At 43.0% G+C, this 24235-nt stretch overlaps 1 protein-coding gene and 1 long non-coding RNA gene across 2 annotated transcripts; both read right to left on the bottom strand.

Moving 5' to 3' along the window:
• Positions 1–6399: 6399 nt before the first annotated feature.
• Positions 6400–8286, bottom strand: FAM181B (family with sequence similarity 181 member B). The gene has a single exon (XM_060605506.3). The coding sequence runs from the start codon at positions 8096–8098 to the stop codon at positions 6818–6820; it is 1281 nt and encodes a 426-aa protein (XP_060461489.1). The 5' UTR covers positions 8099–8286; the 3' UTR covers positions 6400–6817.
• A 4133-nt stretch (positions 8287–12419) lies between these two features.
• LOC144613051 (uncharacterized) lies at positions 12420–22222 on the bottom strand. The gene is made up of 2 exons (XR_014135312.1): positions 21274–22222; positions 12420–13222 (listed from the first exon to the last, which is right to left on the bottom strand). It is a non-coding gene; the product is annotated as an uncharacterized LOC144613051 (long non-coding RNA).
• Positions 22223–24235: the final 2013 nt, after the last annotated feature.

Below are 24235 nucleotides of genomic sequence, written 5' to 3' on the forward strand. Positions count from 1 at the left end.
TTGCCTCTTCTAGTTTTTGGTGTTTGGTGGACAATGCTTGGTACTCCTTAGCTTTCACACACATCAATCCAGTCACAAGGCTGTCTTCTCTCTTCATTTGATCACATCGTCATCCTGTAGGTATCTGTCTCTGTGTCCAAATGTCTTTTGGAAATTTGGCATCTTTTCATAAAGGTGTCAGTCATATTGGATTAGCTCCCACCCTACTGACCTCATTTTAACTTGATTACCTCTGTGAAGACCCTATTTCCAAATAAGATCACATTCTGAGGGTCCAGGAGTTAGCATTTCAACATATCTTATTGAGGGAACACAATTCAATGCAAAATATTTACTATGGGTAGTAAATGGATCTTGAACCACTTGCCAGGAATCTAGCCATATATTGGTTCCCCTCCCCCACTTCCCTCTCTCTATCTCTGTCTCTCTCTCTCTTTCTTTCTCTCTCTCTCTCTCCCTCCCTCCCTCTCTGCCTTTACATTCTATGGGGAAATATATATGATTTTTATCAATTTGAAATATGCTTATAGGAATGTCACATCACCTTTTGAAAGTGAAAAAAATGCCTATATCATTCATTTAGCAAAAAAAAACTATCTAGTACTTTGTGACATCTTTCAGATTATTTTGTTTCTTCACTTCCTTATGGACACTGAACATTTCATTGTGTCAACTGCTCAACTCAATTTCAGACTCATTAAGAACAGGGTTTCTACTTATTGTTGATCTCACAGAGGAAAATTCTGGTCACACTCTATATATGGGACAAATGATTGAAAGCGTGTCACAATATCCTCAATGTCTGCCACCAAATGCACTGCTCCAGGCAAAACAACTCTGCTCTTTGATTTGACAAAATTGCTATTGTGGTTGTTATTCCACATACACAATTCCTGCTACAATTAGTATTCCTACAGAAAGGGGCTCTCTTTGCACAGTAGATCCTTAACAAATAGTGACATATGACTATTTGGGAAATTGACAAGTTTGGGGTGAAGCTCAAATGTGCGGATGAATGGAAAGTTTCTTTTTCATCTCTAAAGCACCATAAACCTTATCCAGTAATCATTTATAACATGTTACCATTACCAGATTCCAAAAAGTGAGAAGAATGCAGAAGCAAGTACCTGCCCCCGATAGAGGAAGCAGAGGAATAACAAGTGTTATAACAGTGCAATTGCTACAAGAGAGTAAGCCTGGAGTTTCAGAATATCATAGATGATTCCAGAGTAGAAGTGCTTAATTGATCTAGGGAGGTTAAAAAAGAAGTTGAGACTTAAGCTGAGAATAATAAGGTTAGTAGAAATTAGCAAGCAGAGAAAATGAGGCATACATTCTAGGTATAGATAGGGCAGATGCAAATTTATGGGGGTGATATGTGTATGGAGTATTCAAGCACCTATCTATAATTAGAATTAAATTCCTGAAACACAGGTACTATAGAGGACTGGCAGGTGAGACTAGGCAGGAGCCACACATTTAAGCTAAGGACTTTGAACTTCACCGTGAAAGTGACAGGAGCCACTGAGAGAGTTTAAGGAAAGGAATGATGGCACTAAAGTTGCTTTCTAAAAATATCATCTCGGTGAGAGAGATGGTTAAGATGGATTAAATGATCATGACTTCATAGACAGGAAAGCCATTAGGAGATCATCATACTAGGTTAGGTGAGGGGTGATGAGTGCCCAAACTAGGGAAGTGACATTGGCAAAGGAGTGCCGAGGAGATACACAAGAGTACCTTAGAAGAGCATCTTTCAAACAGCAGGCCCAACTCATTAATGAGTCATAAAAGCCATAGAGTGGATAATAGACAGGTTTTAGTAAATAGAAAAGAAAGTATCAGTGTTTCACATAGCTCCTAAGAAGAATCTTGGCTTTGCAAAAAAAAAACAAAAAACAAAACGATTGTCTGTTGAATAGACAATAGACATTGAATATTAATATAGATTATAATCTAATAATATTTAAATTATCAAATATGAGTATGTTTATAAGGCTGTGAATTCACACGAATAGGGATATCGATATATTGTGACATAACATAAAATGAGGTTTTTCTGAAGGTCATGAATAAAAATATTTGAGACATACTGACTTAGAAGCTAGTATGGAATAGGCCAAGGTAACTGTTGGGTCAGGATACTATGAGAAAAGTGTGGCCAGGCTGACTGTGGGCTACTCCAGTTGTGTGTGTGTTTGATTTTGGACATAAAGCTTGAAAGCTTATGAGCCCACCCCTCCAAGAGAAGTCTAGGAAATAGGTGGGGAAATGAGTCTAAGATGGAAGAAAGCCGAGCAGGCCTAAATTTGGGGGTCATCAGCACATTAAGTGATGGCTGAAGCCTCGGGAACAGCTCCCATCACCAGGAAAGAATGTATAGAGCATGAAGAGCAAAGGACAGAAGTGAGAGGAGCCAGGGTCACACCAGTGTATGGGAGTTCCAGCAAGAAGTAGGCATGGCCAGAAAGTTAGGAGAAAACCAAAAGAAAATGAGATTCCACAAAACCCAAGGAGGAGAGCTTCAGGAAGGTGGAGCCCAGTTGTTCAAATGCAGCACAGAAGCCAAAAAAGGTGAAGGCTAAAGACCTCATGGTTGGTGACCACGGTTTCAGTGAGAGCAATTTTGGGGAAACAGTGGGCAGAAGTAGAGTGGTCATCTGTCCCAGTTTGCCCAGGACTGGGGGGCTTCTTGGAACTTTCAGTGCTAAAACTGAGATGCTCTCATGCAAACTGGGTGGTTAAGACCCCAGATAGGCAAGGTTTAAATAGTAGGTGAGGGGTGCCTGGGTGGCTCAGCTGGTTAAGCTACTGACTTTGGCTCAGGTCATGATCTCGCAGTTTGTGAGTTCGAGCCCCGCGTCGGGCTCTGTGCTGACAGCTCAGAGCCTGGAGCCTACTTCAGATTCTATGTCTCCCCCTTTCTCTATGCCTCCCCTGCTCACACTCTGTGTCTCTCTGTCTCTCAATAATAAACATTTAAAAACAAAAATAAATAAATAAATAAATAAATAGTAGGTGAGGTGGAGGCAAAAAAAACGTGGATTCTTTCCTTGAGAGACTCAACTCTAAAGAGAAGATAGATTAATATCTAGAAAAGAGTTTTTCGCTTCTTTATTCTCCTTATTTCTTGTTTTTAATCCATACTAAAAGTTTATATCTAGGATGAGAGGAACCAATGAGGGTGAAGCTAAAGATATAAAAGACTAAAGATAATTGATGGAGAAACATCTTGTTCTCATGAGGTAGAAAGGGCAGGATGCTGAGCCTGGAGGGCAGGAGAAGTTCCTGCCTGCTGGAGAGAAACACTCCTGTGTGAAAGAGGGGATGAGAAATGGAGGGAGACTTACAACAGATGTTCTCCATCTTGTCAGGATGTGAGAGTGAGGAAAAGGGTAGGGCAGAGGCTTGAATGGAGATGAGCAATGGCTTGGGACAGCCACTTATAGGATGAAGGAAGACACTAAAACACATTCCAGGCACCAAGGCTGAGATGGGGAATCACGAATATGCAGCATACAGTGCAATTATTGTTACCAACTAGTTTAGAATCCCCAGCCTGTCCAAAGTCATACAACTACATATTATATTTCTGATCTTGAAAAATATCTACCATTGTACCTAAAAAGAAAACTCTACAAACAATTATGTGGCTAAACAAGAGACAAAAATACTTTCTGACACAGGCTGCAGTAGAAAATGACATGTGAGAGGAAGTAACAATACATTCAGCCCTTTGCAGGAGTATTATTAATGGCTGCTACTTACAGCAGGTGGCATGGTCAGACACACACGTGCTCAGACTGGAAGGCAATGTGGGGAGAAAAGGAATTAGACATGGGGCAATCTGGAGGCTACATAGTGACCCAGCACACATTCTTGGCATCCTGGATAACAGAATGGTTTGAAACCTTGATATAATGCCAAGCCTGCTAAGGACTACCTCTCTCTTGGTGGGTATGCATATAGTCCCTAAGCCAAATCCCCACGATAACTCTTTGTGAAGATTGTTGTCCAATTCTGCCAACAGGAAGACTGTCTCAATACAGCTAAGTAACTGGTCCATGACTCTTAAATTAGCACAGATAAGATACAGCTAAGTTAATTGATTTAACCCCTCCCTTCAGCCTTTTCACCTGTAACAAATAACAAAGTACAGGCCTTTGTAAGAATTAAATGAGGTCACATCTGTGAAAGTGCCAGGCACCCCATAGACACTATATATTTGTTTAGCATAATAGTTCTCAACTGGCAGCCATCTTGTCCCTCAGGGGACATGGGGTAATGGAGATATTTTCGACTGTCACTACTAGAGGAGTTATATAGTGAGTGGAGGCCAGGGATGCCGCTAAACATTCTACTATGCACAGAACAACCTGCACAGCAATGAATTACCTCCTGCAAAATGTCAATAGTGGTTGAGGTTGAGAAACCCTGCTGGTAGCATAATGTAGGGGACTGGGAGCCATATAGACTAACAAAGCACAGCAGAGCCTTGCAAGTGGCGGGCAGGTTGTGGTGTTAGGACACTTATAGATCTGGATATTGGACTCATTGCTTGCTTTCAACAAGTTACTTAACCTGTCTGAGACTCTCTTTTCAAATGGGGATAATAAGAGCACCTACCTCATGCACTGTTCAGAAGCTCAGTGCTGACACATGGAAACACAGTGTTGGTATTATCGTTATTAATGAAAGGCATGGCAAAATACTGGGAGTCAGCCTGTTTCATTGAACTGGGTAAGAAGAAAGAAGAAATTAAGAAAGAAACATTGCAGTGACTACTATAGCCTTAGTCAGTGTCATGGGGTTAATGTTTTCCTATTATGCTATTCTGTCCTGGATTGTACTCATAGTACAGGTAGTTTAGATAAATTAAATGACAGTTGGAATATTACTCTGCTTACACAATGGAATTAATCCCTTTTTATCACTTTGAAAGAAATCCAGCAGACAAGCTCTCTTAGTTAAGCTTGGTCAAGCTCTCTTGGAAAAGCTCTCTTCGTCATTAACAAGACTCATTGCTGTATTTCCTGTGGTGCTATCTAAAGAAAGATTTTAATCATAATAAAGAGACTTAGTAACAGCATTTAAAGTTGTCTGCCATGGCTTGATACCCATTTGTTTCTTGACAAATTCCTTTCTGAAAGTATCACAGCACTTTTGATTTGTACAAACATTAATCTGGATTTTAACATCTTTCTCAGTAACACTGGGGTTTCTACTTTCTCACATGTAGATATTCCTAGAATCTATCTTGGCTGCCTGGAACCGAGGCAGCTCTCTTTGCAATGTCATTAATCAGTAAATGACATCTCCTTACACTTCCTGAGTGTTGGTCTTCATGCATTTTCATGGCAGGTCTGCAGAACTAAAGGGCTCCCTCTTTTCTGTCCAGCTGCTTATTCCCCACCCAGTCTTTCGTCCTTTGCCCCTCAAAGAGGCATTACCGTCCTGGTAATGCCATGTGTCCTCTCTGCCACATCATGGCTGGTTAAAACATTCATCTGACTTTGCCCTAAATCTCAGTTAACAGATCTGACTCTTTGGGGCCCCTTCAGATTCCAATCATCAAATCTGCTATTCAGGGAATAGAGACTCCTTTGGAAACATCACACCCTCACCATTCGGTTCCATGGAGGGATGTGAGGAGTACAGGAAATGAGGAAGCACAGGGAGGTAGAAACCAACCTAGGCCGGTGGGCTGGGCAATGAAACAGGAGGAGAAAGGGTAGAGAGCATGTACAGCTTGTAAGGGAAAGGGCAATCACCAGGCAGAGGCCAAAAAAGAGCATGGGACTCACAATCCTAATGGCTTCCATATGTATAAACCATGAATATATGTATATAAAATATGTATACCTGCAGAACCAATCAAGTAGCCCCAAGGAGTTTTATGTATTTCCCCTCTGCACTACCCACCAAGCTATGAAGAAGTGGTCAGTGAAGGCATATTATCCCCTGCCTGTCAGATAAGGAAACTTAAATAAGGTGCCTAGTGCCATCCTCGCAAAGTGGCTGAAGAATGGGAAAGGGAGAGAAATTGACCCCCTGTTTTGCCAAATTTAAGCCTCCTACGTCAGAGATTTTCGTGAAAAGCTGACAGAAATATATATATACACATATATATATTTCTATTTATATATCTCGAAAGAGAGCAACAAGAGAGCAGAGAAAGAGAAGGAAGAGAAGCAACGGCACCGTTAAGAGTGGAAAAGAAATGGAAGAGGAAGGGGGCAGAAAACACTGAGGGGCAGAGAGGAGTCCCACACACAGGCGGTCAGCAGTGGGCCACTGGCCTCCTGTCTTCAATAACACTCTCACCTAGCAAGGCCAAGAGACCGTAATGAGAACCATCCTCTAAGAAAACACCCAAATCAATAACATATCTTCGCTCCATTCTTTTCAATATAGGCTTTAATTCATAATGCACTCAAAGGAGAAGGAAAGGGAGGGACCAGCGCACCGCTTGGAAGGCGCAAGCACACTACACACACTGACCTTTTGCTGAAAAGTTGGAGAAGGGCTACAGGAGCCACCCTTGCCCCTTCCGCCAGCCCCACCCCAGTTCCCAAAGCCCGTCTCGTCTGGTCCAGTAAGAACCTACCAACGTTTTTTGTTTCTGTTTAAACACTTGAGGCTGTGATTAAAACCACCCCCAACTCCTCTTCAATTCTTTTTCGTAAGTTTATTAAGTGAATATTTTTAGATCGTTTCATCTCCACGTGCACTTTCCCAGCGTTCTTAGGCTTAGGAGAGACCCAGGGGCGGGAGCTCCCCACATTGGTCTCCAAGTGGAGGCTACGGTACCCCTCCATCAGTCCCGGTGCGCCCCCTCCTCCCCGGGCGCCCCTTCCCAAACCCCGTCCGGTCTCCAGAGGCTGGAGTAAGCCGTGCGGCTGTAGCCCGCGCTGTAATCGTAGGACACCTGGTGCGGCGGCGGTGGCGCGGGCAGGGCGCAGTCTGAAAAGAAGGGGGCGAAAGACGCCAAAAGGCCGGGCCCGTCCTCCGCTCCCGGAGAGTCCGCGGCGGAGGGGTACAGGGGGCGCAAGGGCTCGTTCAAGGTCAAGCCGCCGCGGGGGGCAGCCAGGGGCGGCTTCTTGGTCTGGGGGCAGCCCGGGGCGCTCCAGGACTCGGAGTACAGTAGGCTCCCCACCATCGCAGGTGGCGGCTCAAAGAGACCGGGCTCCAACTCCGGGGGGCCCCGCAGGACGGCGGCTCCCGTAGGGAACACATCGAGAGGCTCTGCGGCGAGCAAGACGCTCGCCTCGGTGCCGGCGCCGTAGTCGGGCCCCAGCAGCTCGAAGAACTCCAGGGCCTCGGCGCCCTTCTCCAAGTCGCCCAGGCTCACGCCGGGCCCCGACGGGCCGCAGCCGCCGCCGCCCGCCCGGGACGGCTCGGTGAAGAAGGACGGGGGCAGGTTGCGGGCCCGCAGCGGGACCTTCCTGGCGCCGGGGACCGCCGTACCTCCCGCGGTGCCGGCCGCCTCCCCTCCCGAGCCCCCGGCGCCCGCTCCGCCGAGCCCGGCGGCGGGCGCAGCCAGCGAACCCCCGGCCCGCTCGGTGTCCCCAGGGACGTGGCGCAGCGAGTCGAAGAGCGCGGCCAGGCTCCGGCTCTGTAGGCTGGCGGCCGCCGCGGCCTGCGATGCCTCCCGCCGGGGGACAGCCTTGCCGTGGGGCGGGACCGCGACGGCCTGGGCGCTGGGGGCGGCGAGCGGCCTTTTGGCGGGCGTGTCGGCGGCGCCCGGAGAGGGCGGGCCGGGGGGCGCGGCGCCCATCAGGCCGCTGCAGCGCTTGATCTGCTTCTGCAGGTACTTGCGGTGGTTCACCTTCCGCTTCGACTTGCCTGGCTTGTCCAGTGCCAGCTTGATGTTGCTGGACGCCGAGTCGATGAAGCTGAGCAGGTCGCGGGTGGCCTCGCGCATGTCCCCGCCCTCGTTGCCCGCCAGCAGCTCGCCCGCTGGCGTCCCGGTCTCATCATCCTCGAAACAGCAGCCCTTGTCCAGGGCTCCGAAGGCGCCCCCCAGCCCGTCCGGGGAGCCCCCGAAGCCGAAGGGGACGAAGGGGTGCGTGCTAAGGAGGGCCGCCTGCACCGCCATCGCCGCGACTCCCAGGAGACCCGCAGCGCGGCGGGTGCGTCCCCGGCCGGTTCCCGCCCGCGACCCAGGCCCGGCTCCCGCCCTCGCGCGGCGCGCGCGGCGCAGCCTCCTCGCTCCGGGCCCGGCTCGCGGCTCGGCCTTGCGGGGGAGCTCATTAGGTCTTGTAAGCAAGGGGCGGAGGGAGGGAGAGCGCGGCTACCGCCCCGGTGGTGGAGGGGAGGGGCTTACTTAGCCTGGGTGGTGAGGTGGGGGGGGGGGGTGGGGGGAGCCGTTTTTCTAGCTTTCTGGGCTTTCTCAAGCTCGTCACTTTAACCCCTTCGTTTCCCTTCGCTCTGGGGCGCTTTTCTTGCCAAGCTGCAGCTGCACGAGGCGAGGATTAGATGGCCCGTCCACAAATTCTAGCTCCTCTACAACCACGCCCTGGCGCGTGAGACTCTCTGAGGTCGAGAAGGCAGGAGTCCAGAGAAGTGTGTTTCAGCCCAGCTTTGGTAACAATAATAGCCACCAGCTACTGGGCGCTCGCTTATTCCAGGCGCTATCCGTACATTATCTCATTTAATCTGTGAACAGTATCCCTGTGAAGTGCATATTGTAACCATATATTCATCTAACAAATGAAAAAACAGCCTCAGAGAGGTTCGTTGAGTTGGCCGCGTAAGCTATATCCCCTACAGTTCAACACCAAAGCCATTCCTAAGTTCTTGACAGACCTTGTGCTCCCTCTTGGCCTCCTCTTCTTCATCTATAAGATGGGAAAAGGAAACCAGGGTCTCTTTAAGATGTAGCCCCAGTCCTAAGACTCTAACTGGAGTGTCTGTAGAACTCTTAAGACCAATGCTCTTTCTTCTACCCTATTTCTATTATACCCTTGTTTCTATTGGTAAAAGTAACAACTAGCTTATAGTAAATTGAGGCAAGCGCTTGGTCCATCTTTTAGTATTGTAGATGGACGGCAGGAGGCAAAGGAGAAAGGAGTTGCTCCACTAAGCCAGCAGGTGCTTGAGAGAGAACCCTGTGTGTGTATAAAACTCTCAGCACCTTAGGACAAAATCTGGATCAGAACCTCTCCCCTACTTGTCATGCCATTTAAGTTGTCCAGCTGGAACTTCTGTTCAGGATCACTCTGAAGTTCACTTCGACCCAGTTTCACCTGGGCAATCCTCTTCAGATAGAGAAAATGAGCAATATGGTAGAGCATAGAAGATGATTCAGAAAAGACTGGTCTTTCCCCCATTCTGTCTTAGCTCCACCACTCAATAGCTCTGTGGTTTGGGTTAAAATCCAGATTCTGATGAGTACATGGCTTTGGTCAAACCAGCTAACCTCTTTCTGTCTTTTATTCACATTAAATGGAGGTAAGGTTGCCCACCTCATGGGTGTCTGTCATATTTAAAGGAAACATCCTGTGGAAAATCCTTATTTGTTGACTCTTGCATAGCCTGTGATGGGTATTTGCCCTTACTTTTCTAACACGCTACAAAGGTGACTATATTCCCTTATGTGTCTTTTCTGTCACAGGGTGTTCGTGAGGATTCAGTGAGATCACATATATGAAGACACCATGATAGAAAAGACACATAAGATGTGTGATAAAGAGTTCTCTAAGTAAGTTATGATAATTTAGGTGCAGAGTCTGCCCCAGGGAAATGCAGACCATCTCTTGTAAAACTCTTTCCTTTGAGGGGCACCTGCGTGGCTCAGTTGGTTGAGCATCTTGATTTCAGCTCAGGTCACCATCCCAGGGTCCTGGGCCCTGCATCAGCCTCCCTGAGCACGGAGCCTGCTTGGGATTCTCTCTCTTTCAATCCCTCTGCCCTTCCCCCACTCACATGTTTGTGCTCTCTCTCTGTCTCTCTCTAAAATAAAAAAAAATTAAAAAATTATTTTCTTTAAGCCTCCATTTTCCAGGATGTAGCAAAATTTTTGAGCACCCTGAAGGTACAGACTTAGCAAAGAAGAGAAGCCAGAGAGCATTCCCCATTGAAGTAGACACTATCCAAGCAAACATGGCTGAATCAAACTTTTTATTTTTTTAATTAAGGTGGCTCAGTTATAATATTCCTTTTATTAGAGTAACACAGGATTTTGTTCTTCATGATCGGACTGTTTTACTCTTGGTGACATTTGCATTGAGAAAATTGTGTGAGCCTGTTACCAATTTGTGTTTTTCACCTGTCAGATGTGGCTGTCAGCACTTACCTTCTCCTTTCTGACATGACCATTCCATAGGCCTTCAGGTCTGACAGCTAAGAACATCTTTTTTTCACCTTCTTTTAACTGAGCAACTCTTACAAATCCCCAGACACAGATTGCATATGGCTTTACATTTAATTGATATCTTTAGTCTGAAAAATCTCTTGTAATCTGCAGAGAGTTAACTAAGCCCTAACACAATCATATTCAAAATAAATGGAATGTGAAAAGTTTCATATGTAAAATCCCTTCACTTCCTTATCTTGGGAGTTTTAAGCTCAGAGATTGTTTGGAGTTAATAAGGCCGGGTTCAAATTCTGGCCTGCCACTTGCCAGGTGAATGTCCTTGGACAAGTCAGTTCATCTTCTAAGGCTCAGTTTCCTTATCTGAAAATTCGGATGGTCATAACTGTTCTCAGAGTATTTGTGAGAATTACACGACATAGCAGGCAAATAATACCTCTGAGTCTTACTTTTTTCTCTCTGTACAACAGAGATCATCTCAACTCCTCAAGGTTTTTGTGAGTTGGGGCATATGAAAGCTCCTGGCATGAAACAGCAGCTCCACAAATTTCCATGTTCTTGATTCCTTAGGTCTCACCAGTTTCTTAACAACACATCACTCTATAAAATCAGCATCATTTGTTCTTTCCCCCAACAAAGTGATTATTTTCAAATGCAAGAGAGCAGCTATACTTGCCGGCTATAGAAACTTACAATGTCGCAGAGGAAGAGCTGAAATTAGAGCCTGAGATTGGAGTCCAATCTTGCCTTTTATTATCCAACTGGTTATATAAAAGTCACTTAGCCATCTGAACCCCCAATATTCCCATGTATAAAATGGGAATAATAATGTGAACCAATTTGATAAGGCTATTGTGAAAATCCATGTGAGCAAGAGGAAGTTCTTTGTCAACATAAAGCTATATCAAGACATATAAGATACTCATGGCTTGGAAGTTCTATAGCCTGATTCACAAAATTGATCCTTAGACATAAAATATCCATCCAGTCACTTATTCATTCAGATATTATTGACACCAACAATGTTGGTATTAGTACTGGGGAATACAGATACCAGAAGCCATGATCTCTACCCTTTCTGATGGAAAGACATGCAAACAAGTCATTGTAATATAACGTAATACATGTCTCAATGGAAGTAAATTAAAGGTGTAATAGTTGATGGGATCAAAGGACCCACCAGTCGACTCAGAAAAGTCAGGGAAGCCTGCATAGACAGGTAGCATTTGAGCTAAGACTTAAATGATGCATTTGAGCATACCGAGAAAACAAGCAATATCTCTGGGAACAGCCCGAACAGAGATATGGTTATGTGAAAGTAAGGGTGTTTATGGAAAACTATAGAAAATAAGGCAATAAAGAATAACTTCTACTTGAAATAACTAACACCTGACGCCAAAATAAATCCTTAGAGCTTCCAATATCCAACTAAATTGCTCATGTAGACCCTACATCATGGTCTCAGTTTCTTTCCCCCTTGATCTACTTTCCTTTGGGGAAGAGCTCTATCTGGGATGAAATTAGTTTCAGCAGTCAGTGGCCAGATCCTGCCAAGCCCATCAGCCCCTCCTCCTACACCCTGAGTGAGCACACTCACTTGAATGGCTTTGACATCAATACACTTCACTTCCTATGGGGCAAAGGGACCCAGCTCCAGCCTGCGCAAGGGCCTCACTGCAGAGCTCCAGACTAGAGCTCTTTTGCCCTAGTGATACCTAATGCTAAGCAAGTGGGATTATTCTCCTTGGGAACCAAGCCCCCCAGGGGCTCAAGGGCTGAACTGCCCCAAACAGTTTGGGAGAATTGAGATTTCATATTGTTCTTTTACACTTGGATTTCAGGACATTACTTAAACAAAAGCCCACCTGAGAGCTGCCTCCTTTCTTGTGGGTAAATATAGCAGCAGGATCAAGAGCTGACTTACTTATTTTGTTTTCCTCTTTGTAACTTTAATCATACTCCCTGCAGGACGATCTTAGTCCTCAGAGATGTCAGGAATGCACATTCATAAAGGGAAAAATAATTATGCATCTTTTCTCCCCTCCCCCCCCATACCAATTTCTCATAGCTATTTTTGAAACCTCAAATAAAATAAATCAATTCCTCAATTTCACCACACAATTTATTATCATTTTCATCATGAAATAACATTACCTCACAAATTGAACATACCCAAAAACATATCTCTTGGTTTGTTTTTGGTTTTTTTGTCATCCTTTCCTCCTGCAAACCACATTCTACTAACACCACATCTTAATTCCCATCTTAAAATATTAGATGTTATTCTGTTTGTCTATAGTTGTATAGCAAACTACTCCAAAACTGAGTAGCTAAAAACAAACAACATTTTATTATATCTCACAGTATTATGGATTACTAATTGAGCAATGCTTGGCTGAGTCATCCTTCTGGTCCACTCCACATCGACTATAGCTGGTGTGGAGGATCCAAGATGGCATCATTCACATGACTGCACCTGTGCCTACAATGCTGGCCTCTCCAACATACTTGTCTAAGAGTACTCAGACTTCTTAGGCTCAGGTATCCCAGAGACAGTGCTGCAAGTGGCCTCATGTGGCACCTCCCAGGCTTCTTACAAACTAGCCCCAGAATTCCCAGAATGTCATTTTCACTACATCCTGTTGATTGAGCAAGTCACTAAGGCCAGATCAAATTCAAGGAGAGGGAAATTAGAATCCAACCCTCAATGGAAGAAATAGCAAAGAATTGTTTTGGTATGTCTCTTAAATCTCTGTTAATCTATATTGCCTCCACTTTCTATTTTCTTTGCAATTGGTTTATTGAAGAAACTGGTCTTTGCCTTGTCATCTTTCCCACATTCTAAACTTGGTTAGTTGCATCCAATCTGCATGGTGTCATTTCACATGTTTCTTTGGTCCTTGTTTCCTGTAAATGGGAAACAGAAGAAGAGGCTTGATCAGATTCATGTTCTTTTTTATGCTATAGTATACACACATGCACACACACACACACACACACACACTATAGAATATATGCTACAATATGTGTAATACTTTCATAATAACAATGCCAATGTTCTTAATAATATAATTACTACAAACAATTCTTTTTCCCCCATCCTTTTGTCCTTCAAACATATCCCACTGGTGAGGAACAGTCTAATTAGTATGTTTTAAATTTCACTTCAAAAAATCCTAATGGTTATGTCACAAATTCAATAGACAGGTGGGTTCACTTGTTCTACTTTGTTTTATATAAAATTTGCTTTATACATGTTTAATTTTGTTTTATAATTTTTAAACATTTACATCATTTCAAACTCAAAACTACACCATAAGACATAGTCAGGAAGGGCTAGCTTTCATTGTAGCCCCTCTACCCTATTTTGTCCCCTCTTCCAATAGGTTATCATCGTTGTTGTTTTATTTGGGTTCAGGCTTATTCTTTGCTAGATAATCATATATATGCTTCCCTCTATCTTTTTTTTTTACTTCACAATAACATATCTTCATTCCTTTTCTTTTATAGTTGTATAGTATTCCACTGGGTGGATCTACCACAGTTTATTCAACCAGTCCTGTTATGATTAACTTAGCTGGGTTTTTTTCCCAGACCTTTTGTATCACAAATAGTGCTGCAATTAATAGCTTCAATGTAAAACCAAGGTTTACTACCTACTCGTCTGGTTCTCCTTTCATGGTATCAGTGTAGTTATGAATTGCTTAGGATAAAAAGAAGAATCCTTGCTACTAGACCCAGTCAGATATTTCTTTCAAGGGTTCCCATCAAGAGGAAAGTATAAAATGGAGTGACCAATCTTCATAAATAACAGCTGTGGCTGATCATTATAAAAATGGCCCCAATAAATCACTGATCCCTGGGTCCAAGCCCCTTTACAATGTGACATTGAAACTTCCCATGCGGTTTATTTCTCCACACTTTTAAGTCTGTGTTGGAGATAGTACACAAGTTTCAAACCTTTGCAACTTCCAACTCAAGAGATTGTGCAGCTTCCACTTTCATATTGAGATCCCCACACTATGAACAATCCCAGGAGAATCCTGATGATGGGCAGCACCACTGCCAGGCATGCCAGTGAAGCCACTCAGCACCTTCCAAACCCACTCAAATCATCAGATAACTGAAGCCACATGAGTGGTTCCAGGAAAGACCTGCGAAATAACCACTCACATTGCCAACCTATACAACCATATGAGGTAATAAATTTAATTCTAAGCCAGTAAGTATTGTGATGGTTTGTCATGAAATAACTTTCATGGGCTATTTGTTAAATAATAGCCTTCTCTGCAGAAGAATAGCCCCACACTTCAATAAATCTATCAAAAGCAACTAAACAGAAAGCTTTCATTCTAATGGAATACCTTGGAAATATCTCTTGAGCAAGATAATCCTTGCCCTACACAGGAAACAGCAGATGTTGGCGAGGATGCAAATAAAGGGGAACTCTTACACTGTTGGTGGGAATGCAAACTGGTGCAGCCACTCTGGAAAACAGTGTGGAGGTTCCTGAAAAAATTAAAAATAGAACTACCCAACCACCCAGCAATTGCACCACTAGGTATCTACCCAAAGGACACAAAAATACTGATTCAAAGGAGTACATACACCCCAAAGTTTATAGCAGCATTATCATCAATAGCCAAGTTATGGAAAGCTCTCAGATGGCCACTGACTGATAAATGGCCCAAATGGCCATTACTCAGCCATCAAAAAGAATGAAATAAAAGAATGAAATCACTAAATTCTAAATTCTACACGTGAAACCAATTTTACCATATATGTTAACTAACCAGAATTTAAATAAAAACTTGAAATAAAAAAATAAAAGATGATCCCTTAATTTAAAAAAAAAAAAAAAAAAAAAAAAAGGCTAATCCCTGCCCTGCCTATTTCAACTGAGATAATGGATGTGAAAGCACTTTGCAAAGTGGAACGCATCCTACCAGTGTCTGTCCAATTTTTTTAAAGTTTATTTATTTTTGAGAGAGAAAGAGCACAAGTGGGGGAGGGACAAAAAGAGAGGAGGATGGAGGATCCCAAGCAGTCTCTGCAGCAAGCCTGACGCAGGCTCAAACCCACGAACTCACGAACCATGGGAACTACCTGAGCCAAACCACCTGAGTCGAAGTTGGACGCTCAACAGACTGAGCCACCCAGGAGCCCTGTCCAATTTTTTTTTTAATGCTATGAGCTTTCCAGAATATTGCTAAACCAGGGCAGCAAGCAGTACCATAAAAGCAACATTAGACTCTCCTACCCTAGACAATCACTAAGTCAGTGTTTCCTATACTATGCCCTCCATCCCCTGCTTGTTATCAATGATTGATTGCTCAGGTGATCCCTAGTGATTTCAAAAGAAAAGAGAGCTGAAACAATTTTGTGGGAATATATTCCATAAATTTTAAATTAAAAATTAATTATGACTTTCACAGAAATCACAATTTAGTCTTTTTTTTGACAAAGGGATAGAGAGTGAGCACAAACAGGGGTGCAAGTGGGGGTGGGGAGGAGGGGGAGAGAGAGAATCTTAAGTAGGCTCCATGTGGGGATTGGTCTCATGACCCTGAGATCATGACCTGAGCTGAAATCAAGAGTTGGCAGCTTAACTGAGTCACCCAGGCACCCCTCAATTTATTCTTTATTATCACATCCTAGTTATTACACATGTATTATAATATGTTTGTTCTGAATATGTTTGTTCTAATTAAATTATGTGACCATTCAGTTAAGAGAGGTGCTTTTCACCTCATTTTTATATAATTTACACATTACAGTTTTTGTTGGTAACATTTTCACTCTCTTCATTATTAATACAGTACATCTGGATGTTAAATCTATGAAAGCAGATCAATAGCTTCAAAGCAGTTTTTGTAGTACTAAATTAGTGAGGAAATGTAAAAAACATTATAAATGTATGTTATATATAGTGAATAAGACAAATGAAAATATAAAATGTATATGCTGGCATAAATGTATATTTATGTATATGCTGTATATAAATGTATATGCTGGCATAAATCTATAAGCATAATAATTTATAAAAGCATGGCAAAAGAAAAGAAAAAGGAAGAAGAAATTTGGAAACTAGCTGATTTGGAAACTAGCTGACCAGGAAAGCTTCAGTATTTAAGAAAGCAAGAGTGAGGAGAGGTACTGAAAATAGGAGAATTGGTTGAAAGCCTGTGTAAGAAGCAGTTAGGTTCTAAGATCCCTTCCCCAACCCATGCAGCCACATAACAACATCTCTCCTAATTGGATTTGAAAACAAGATTTTTATTTCTATGAAACTGAACCATAATGGTTCTAGTCTAGGAGATTCCATGCGCAATGGAGAGGGAGCAATGAGACATTGTACTGAAAACAGAGGATTAAATGAGGTTCTGCATTATGAATTATGACCTTTAACCTTTTCAGTCAGTTTCTAGAATGTTTGCAGCAGGTTACCTGCTCCTCAATCAGGAAATTGGAGTTGTCTTCTCTGTGCAGTTACTAGCACAAGAGAAAAAATTGGGTGGCCTCCCAGTAAGCTTTTTAGTTATCCACTCTTGAACATAAATTGTCATGCAAGGTTCATCAAATATTTGGGAAATGTCCTCAACATGGATGGCAAAGACAAACAAAAACAAAACAAAACAAAAGCAAAAACATTGGGAGATGAGAACCCCAGAGGAAACTGACAATGCAAAAAACAAAAGAAAACTCCCATAAATTATAATTTAAAGAGATAAAATAAGATTAAAAAGATAAGAGAAAATATCGCCGTCATGAAACAAGAATTAGATGCTACCAAAAGAGGAAACGGTATCAAAAAAAAAAAAAAAAAAGAGCTCTTAGAAACTTGTGGTAATACATTTTAAAAAGTCAAGAGAAGAATTGGAAGATAAAGTTGAGGAAATATCCTAGAAAAAACAAAAAGTCAAAGAGATGTTCAATATTTAGCCTAAAGAAATTTCAGAAAAGAGAATAGATAAATCAGAGAAGAAAATATTATGAAAGAAATTAAAGAAGGAAATTTTGTAGAATTATAAGATATGCATTTCCAGAATAAAACAACCCCCTAAATGCCTGGCAGACAATGAAAAAAGACTCACACCAAAGCATATTATAAATTTTTAGAATATCAAGGAATAAAGGACTCTGGAGAAAAATTACCATCATGAATAAAAAATGAAAATAAAAATGGAATCAGAATAACATCAGATTTCTCATTAACAATAGTTGGAAAACAATGGAGCAATGAACTTAAAAATCTGAAAGAAAATTATTTCCTACTTAGAATTCTATGCCAAACCCAATGGCCACTCAAGCATAAGCAGAGCATACCCACATTTTCAGATACAATATCTTATAAAATTATCTCTCAAGAAACTTTTCTCAGGGAACCAAGAATAATGTACTCCATTAAGAAGTAGAAGAAAAGAGTATCCAGAAAACAGGAGATCCATCATGAGATAGAATCAAATAGAATTCCCTGGATGATGACCAAGAAAAATACCAGAACAATAACCATATAGAGACTGAGGGATGACAATTAATCCAAATCTAAGCAGGAAAATGGAGAATTCCTGGAGAAGGAGGGGATGTCTCAAGACAAATAAATGGAAATGATAGATATACTTATGTGTTTGACCATAATGGTAGGAGGTGGCAGATACCCTTGCTGCTCTCAATATCCTACCCTTATTCTTATCCTTACCTGACAGGGCCCACCTACTTCTGTGGAGGCTGAATATGACAGACAATTGCACTTCCCTTTTAACTACAGCATGGGCTGGTGATCCAATCTTGGCCAATGAGACATTAAGAGAAATCTATTCTTGGTATTCAAGGAAAGTACCCCCTTACCTACATATCAAAAGAGAGATAAAAGGAGAGAAAAGAAAGAGGAGAAGAAATGTTCTCCTTCCTGCCTTTGTTCATATGTAAATGATATTTGGAGCTGTGGCAGCCATCTTATAACCATGAAGGGGCAAGCCAAAAAAACAAAAAAATCAACATGCTGAGGTTGGCAGACCAGAAATGTGAAAAGCACCTGAATCCTCAATGATATTATAATGTCACTGCATTAACTAACCCCAGAACTCTCTATCTGCAGACTTCTTGAAGGGTGAAATAATAAACCTCTTTTGTTTAGGCTACTTTTAGCTGGGCATAATGCTACTTGCAATCAAAAGCATTCTAAATTCTATAAGAAGGTGTTACCATTTGAAAGGGCGGGCCTACGCCGGCCGACTCCATCTTGTTCTGTGTCCTTCACCTTGACCACACCTCCTCCCCTTGAGTAACCACCCCCTCACCTGCCTAACAGGACTCGGACCCTTCCCCAGGACCCTTCCCCAGCCAATCGGCTGAGGCCATAGCCATTACCTCACCAACTGCCCCCTAGGCCCCAATAAAACCTTTGTCCTTTTGAAACTCGCTCTCTTTCCCTGGTATCTCACCGCTGCGTCGGTGCAGGTAGGGGATTGAGCTCGAGCTAGCTCGAATAAAGGCTCTTTGCTTTTGCATCGGACTCAGCTCCCTAGTGGTCTTTGGGGATCACGAATTCTGGGCATAACACATTCTGTTAACCTGTTTAGGGAAGAATTAGTGAAATGTATATAGAAAACTAAGTCCCCCTCCACCAAAATAAGGCAGTTATTAACATAGGGTAAAACAAAAGCTGTACAAGAAATTTCAATAAAATGTAAATGAGCTGTGAAGAATATTTACTAATAATAGAATAATCATTGAATATTAATTAAACTAAACTTTGTGCTACAACTATATCAAGGGAGGACTGGAAAACAGATGGAAAAGATATTAAGTGTTCTATAACCAATAGTTTCAGGGAAGGCAGCCTTTTGAGGGATAACACGGAAGATAAAAGGGAGAGAAATCAGAATTGGACAAGGAGAGCCTTCAGATTCCAATGCATATCTGAGACTTCTGAAAGGAAAGGAAAGAAGAGGCCAAATCCAGCAGGGAGGGCCTCAGACAGTTCCGTAGATCTGACAGAAGTCTCTGCAAGCCCAGAGATGTCTGCTGCAAAGAGGACTCATTAAAGGAGCACTGCACTAGGCAGAAGTAGCTAGGTTTTTGCATCACCACTTCAAGCAGTTGTCTGAAGGGGTCGCCTCAATGAGAGCATGATCTCAGCTTAGAAGAAGAAGCTTGGGGTGCCTGGGTGGCTCAGTCGGTTAAGTGGCCGGTCGACTTTGGCTCAGGTCTCATGGTTTGTGAGTTCAAGCCCAGTGTCAGGTTCTGTGCTGACAGCTCAGAGCCTGGAGCCTGCTTCAGATTCTGTGTGTCCCTCTCTCTCTGCCTTCCCCTGCTCACACTCTGTCTCTGTCTCTCTCAAAAAATAAAAATAAACATTAAAAAAAAAAAAAAGAACAAATGAGAAAAATTACACGTCCCTGCATGTGGAATCTTCTTTGGTTCAGAGTTCATTCAAATACCTGATTGCATACCCCTCTTAGAGACTTAAGTTGAATCAATGAGGAGCAATATCCATCAGGGCAGAGCATAAGGCTGCTCTGAGCCCACGGAGGTTTACACCAGAACGTGACAAGTGCCAACACTGGAGACACGCAGGGTCTCAGCAAGGCCGGGTAACTTGAGCAGCCCTCAGCCTAATATCCGGTATGCCAGACAGAAATGCTTAAAGACCTAGATCCTATTATATGAGGTTGAATTCATTCAATTAAACAGCTTAAGCAGCTCGGATCAGCCGCTGGAACCCTTCTCTGCGGAGTGCTAAAACAATGGCCTAAGGGGCAGCTGAAGTTTGTTTTCTCTTGTGTGAGGCCAGCTGGAGTTGCCTAGCACATGGCCAAACTGGGGAGGGCCAACACGACATAATTGCATTAAACCTGCCTGTTCTTTCCGGAAAGCATTTCCTGACAGCACCAAGGAGGAAATGAATAAAGGGGGAGGTTTTAAGTCTTAGGATACCACCCTATCTTTCAATCTCCCTCCCCCAACCCCTCAAAATCACTTTTATGAAAAGATAACCTGAATTTAGATTCCCCTACCTAAATACTTGTTTTGCTATATTATGCTTGGTCTTTCCTCATTATTGTTACAGTGACTTTTGTTGGGCATAGCATTAGGGGCAGCTGAAAATAAACTAGGGTATAGGTCTATAAGGTAGAATAAGGTATCACTAATTCCACTGCACTTTCTGAGAATCCTATTCTGCTTTCAAATCCATATTAAATGTTAACCTTTCTCTCAAAAAGCCCTCCCAGGTCTTTGTTACCACCAACTCAGGCTGCCATATCTCCCTCCCTCCTGCTTTCCTGATGCTTTACCTCAATCTCTTTAATGACACTTTTTTATTCATCCACCCATTCACTCAACAAGCATTTACTGAGTTCCCACTGTACATCTGAAGTATACTGGGCACCTTCATTATTCATTTAACCCTCACAATAACGCTTTCAGGTAGTTAATATCATCCCCATTGTACTGAAGATACCTAAACTCACAGAGCTTAGGCACCTTGTTGATGGTCAAGGAGCTGGTACGGACAGCATTTAGCTTCAAATATAAGTCCAGTGTCTCCATGCCCAGTCTGCCGTATATCAGCTATTTGTGTACTTGTCTATCTCTGTCCCTTAAGAAATATCTATTGGGGGGCATGTGGGTGGCTCAGTCAGTGAAGCATCTGACGATTCATGGGTTCAAGCCCTGCATCAGGCTCCTTGCTGACAGTGCAGAGCCTACTTGGGATTTTCTGTCTCTTCCTCTCTCTCTGCCTCTCCCCTACTCTCTCTCTCTCAAAATAAGTAAACTTAAAAAAAAAAAAAGAAATATCTATTGGGACCTACTATGTGGTAGGCACCATCCTAAGCACCAAAGATACACATGTAATTAAGTCCTGGTCCTAAGAAGACAGATATATTCCCAATGATTTATTTTAGTCCAACAGTCATGTCAATTTATTCATTCAGCAGACATTTGCTGAGCACCTGCAATATCCTAGGTACACCACGCTCTAGACATGGAGAAATGCCAGACATGTTTTCTGTCCTCAGGACAGTGTTCGAATAGAGGCACATGGAGCACAGAAGGGGGAGAAGCCTTCATAAAGAACATGCCGTTGAGTTGTGCTGTAAAAGATAAGGAGAGTTTTGGTAAATAAAAGTTTTTAAAAAGGTGGTGGGAAGGGCATCCTACAGAGAGCCTCGTGAGCCAGGACACAGAGGTATAAAAGTGCAGGGCAGTGTCAGGGTAATTGCGGGAGTACCATGTCATTGGAATATAGGGTGTGAGACAGGGAGTAGAGAAAGACAAGACCAGAAAGGGTGCCTCAAATGCTATGCAGAGGAGCTTAGATTTGATCTTAGGAAAATGGAGAGAACCACCGGAGATTTCTGAGCAGAGGAGGTTATTTATCTTTGTGTTCCATGGCATGTGGCAAACCGCCTCATCCGTGGTAGCAGTTTTTAGCCTCTGTCACTTTCCTGGCACCAGAGAAGACTTTGGCCCCCAACCTGATGCCATGCTCTGTTTACAGAAGAAAAATAATGCCCATGCTCTTGCGTATAGCAATTTCCTTGCCAGCGCCTCTGCCAAGTCATCCCAGGTCTGAGAGCAATCTTTGTCTTTTATCCAAGGCCAAATTGCTGACTCCATGTTGTTGTCACTGCTACAGACTCTGCTAATTTCTCCTTGGCGAACTGAAGCTGGTCCAGTAGAAGCTCTAGACTGGGAGATTTAAGGAACCAGTGTCCTGATCCCTGCTTCACAACTACCTAGAGTGTTACCTTGGCCTGTCTCCCATCTATAAAATGGATAGATGATTTCGACATTCTCTTCCAGACTTGAGAATCTTGCCAACATACCTTCAGTGGGGCCAGATGGTAGCTATATCTACAACATTCTGCTTTACCATGCGGCAGAATAATTTTCTGTGGTTGTAATTTGTTTTATTCTCTCTGTACTTTGCCTTACATCTCCAACCACCACGAACTAACTCTGTGCCCTTTCTAGAAAGGTTGCTAGGGACATTTGCACCTATGCCTCAGGAGAGTTTTGTGTTGCCAAGCTAGAAGCAGAAGTCGCTAAAGAAAACCCTCTGCGTCAGTCTTTTTTTTTTTCTCTTTATTTGAGAGAGAGAGAGAGAGAGAGAGAGAGCATGAGTGGGGTAGAGGGGTAGAGGGAGAGAAAGAAAGAGAGAGACTCTTAAGCAGGACCCATGCTCAGCAGAGCCCAATCTGGGGCTCGATCCCATGACTCTGGGATCATGACCCAACCAAGAGTTGGCTGCTCAACCAAATGAGCCACCCAGGCGTCCCTCTACCAGTCTGTTTTGAAAGCCTAAATGCACTGAGGATATTAGGTTATTTGTCCAAAATAGGGCCTAGAGAGAAAGGAGCACTTTTCAGATGAGAGAGGCAAGAATGGCAAGGTTGAGAATTTCTGTCTTAGTATGACTGATTTTCCAAGGGAGTACATTTTTGAAAATAACTTTTTAAAATGTTTATTTTTGACAGAGAGACAGAGCATGAGTGGGGGAGGGGCAGAGCAAGAGGGAGACACAGAATCCGAAGCAGGCTCCAGGCCCTGAGCTGTCAGCAGCACAGAGCCCAACTCAGGGCTCGAACTCACAAACCACGAGATCATGACCTGAGCCAAAGTCGGAAGCTCAACCGACTGAGCCACCCAAGAGCCCCCACATTTTTGAGAATAAAAGGTAAAATTGCTTATCAGTAATTACACTGGAAGCAAGACATAAACCAGGATGGTCATAGGCAAACTTCATGGTGCAGTCACTCTATACCATCATTCAATCCAAGAATTGTGGCATCAAGACTCACTGTTCGAAAGACATCACTAATCAATCATCACATTCTTTCTACCTAGCCCAGATGAGCTTAGAACCCTTCTCAAAATAGTACTCCTGACACTACTAATCTATCAGTTTTGGCCCTTGAGTTGAAATCTTTTTATCACAGGTAACTTTGTAATAAAAATCATACAAAGTGGAAATCATGGTACTCTGCCCAGATCCCTTCTGGGAGCTGATGAACCCATCCCCCAGCAGCTGACTCTATTGTCTACTAATGGCTGACAGCCCTAGCCCTTATCAAGCATTGCCCACTGCTGAGGGAAGTGCCTTGCTCAAGGTCATATCCTTCCCCAGGTGCACCAGAGACCAATGACTGGCAGATGGAGGGCTACAAAGGCCAGAAGCCCCACCTTGCTTCAATTTGAGTCAAGTGTGAAAGGCCATCCTAGGTCCAGAGCTTTCCACAAGATCAGCTGAGGCTGATAGCAGGTCACCTTCTTCTGCACAATCTTGACTTTCTCACTTCCTACAGGTGTATCTACTGAGAGCCCCCTCAATCAACCTTCTGAGCACAACTCTCCATCTCAAGGTCTGTTTCTAGGGATCCTTATCTGAGGAACCAAACTACCTTCTGTGCTGTTAGTAAGAAGTAAACCCCAAGGTTAACTTTTTAATTTGTATCTTAGTAAAATGGGTCAGTTAGCATTTATTTCTTATTTCCATATTTCATTGATCTTAATTTAAAAGCTGCCCTAGAAAATACATACCCCTTCACTCTCTACAATCAGAAAAGTGTGAGTTCTCCTCTTCTCTGGTCTCTAGAGGAGGAAATAGGGTTGCTATGTGGTTCTATAACAAAGTGGAACAAACACTTTTAGGAAGACAGGAGACCAGGATTTTAGTTCTGGCTTTGCCAATAACTCACTATGATGTGGGAAAATCATTTCCTCTCTCTAGGTGCTTCCAAATTTACTTGTCGATAAAATATAAGGCTTGTCATAAAAGTTACACAAAACTTGGAAATGAAGTAGAAATGTGAGTCCTACATTCTTTCACTGTTATGCAGGCACAAAGACCACCCAGAGATTGTCTAGAATAATGAATTTAATTTTTCTCACAATTTGTTATTAGTTGAAGTT

The sequence above is a fragment of the Panthera onca genome, chromosome D1 (genome assembly GCF_046562875.1).
Source record: "Panthera onca isolate mPanOnc1 chromosome D1, mPanOnc1 haplotype 2, whole genome shotgun sequence".
NCBI classification, from domain to species: Eukaryota; Metazoa; Chordata; class Mammalia; order Carnivora; family Felidae; genus Panthera; species Panthera onca.

Excerpts from the sequence above, each read along its gene's own strand:
- FAM181B (XM_060605506.3), bottom strand. The coding sequence starts at position 8,098 with ATGGCGGTGCAGGCGGCCCTCCTTAGCACGCACCCCTTCGTCCCCTTC.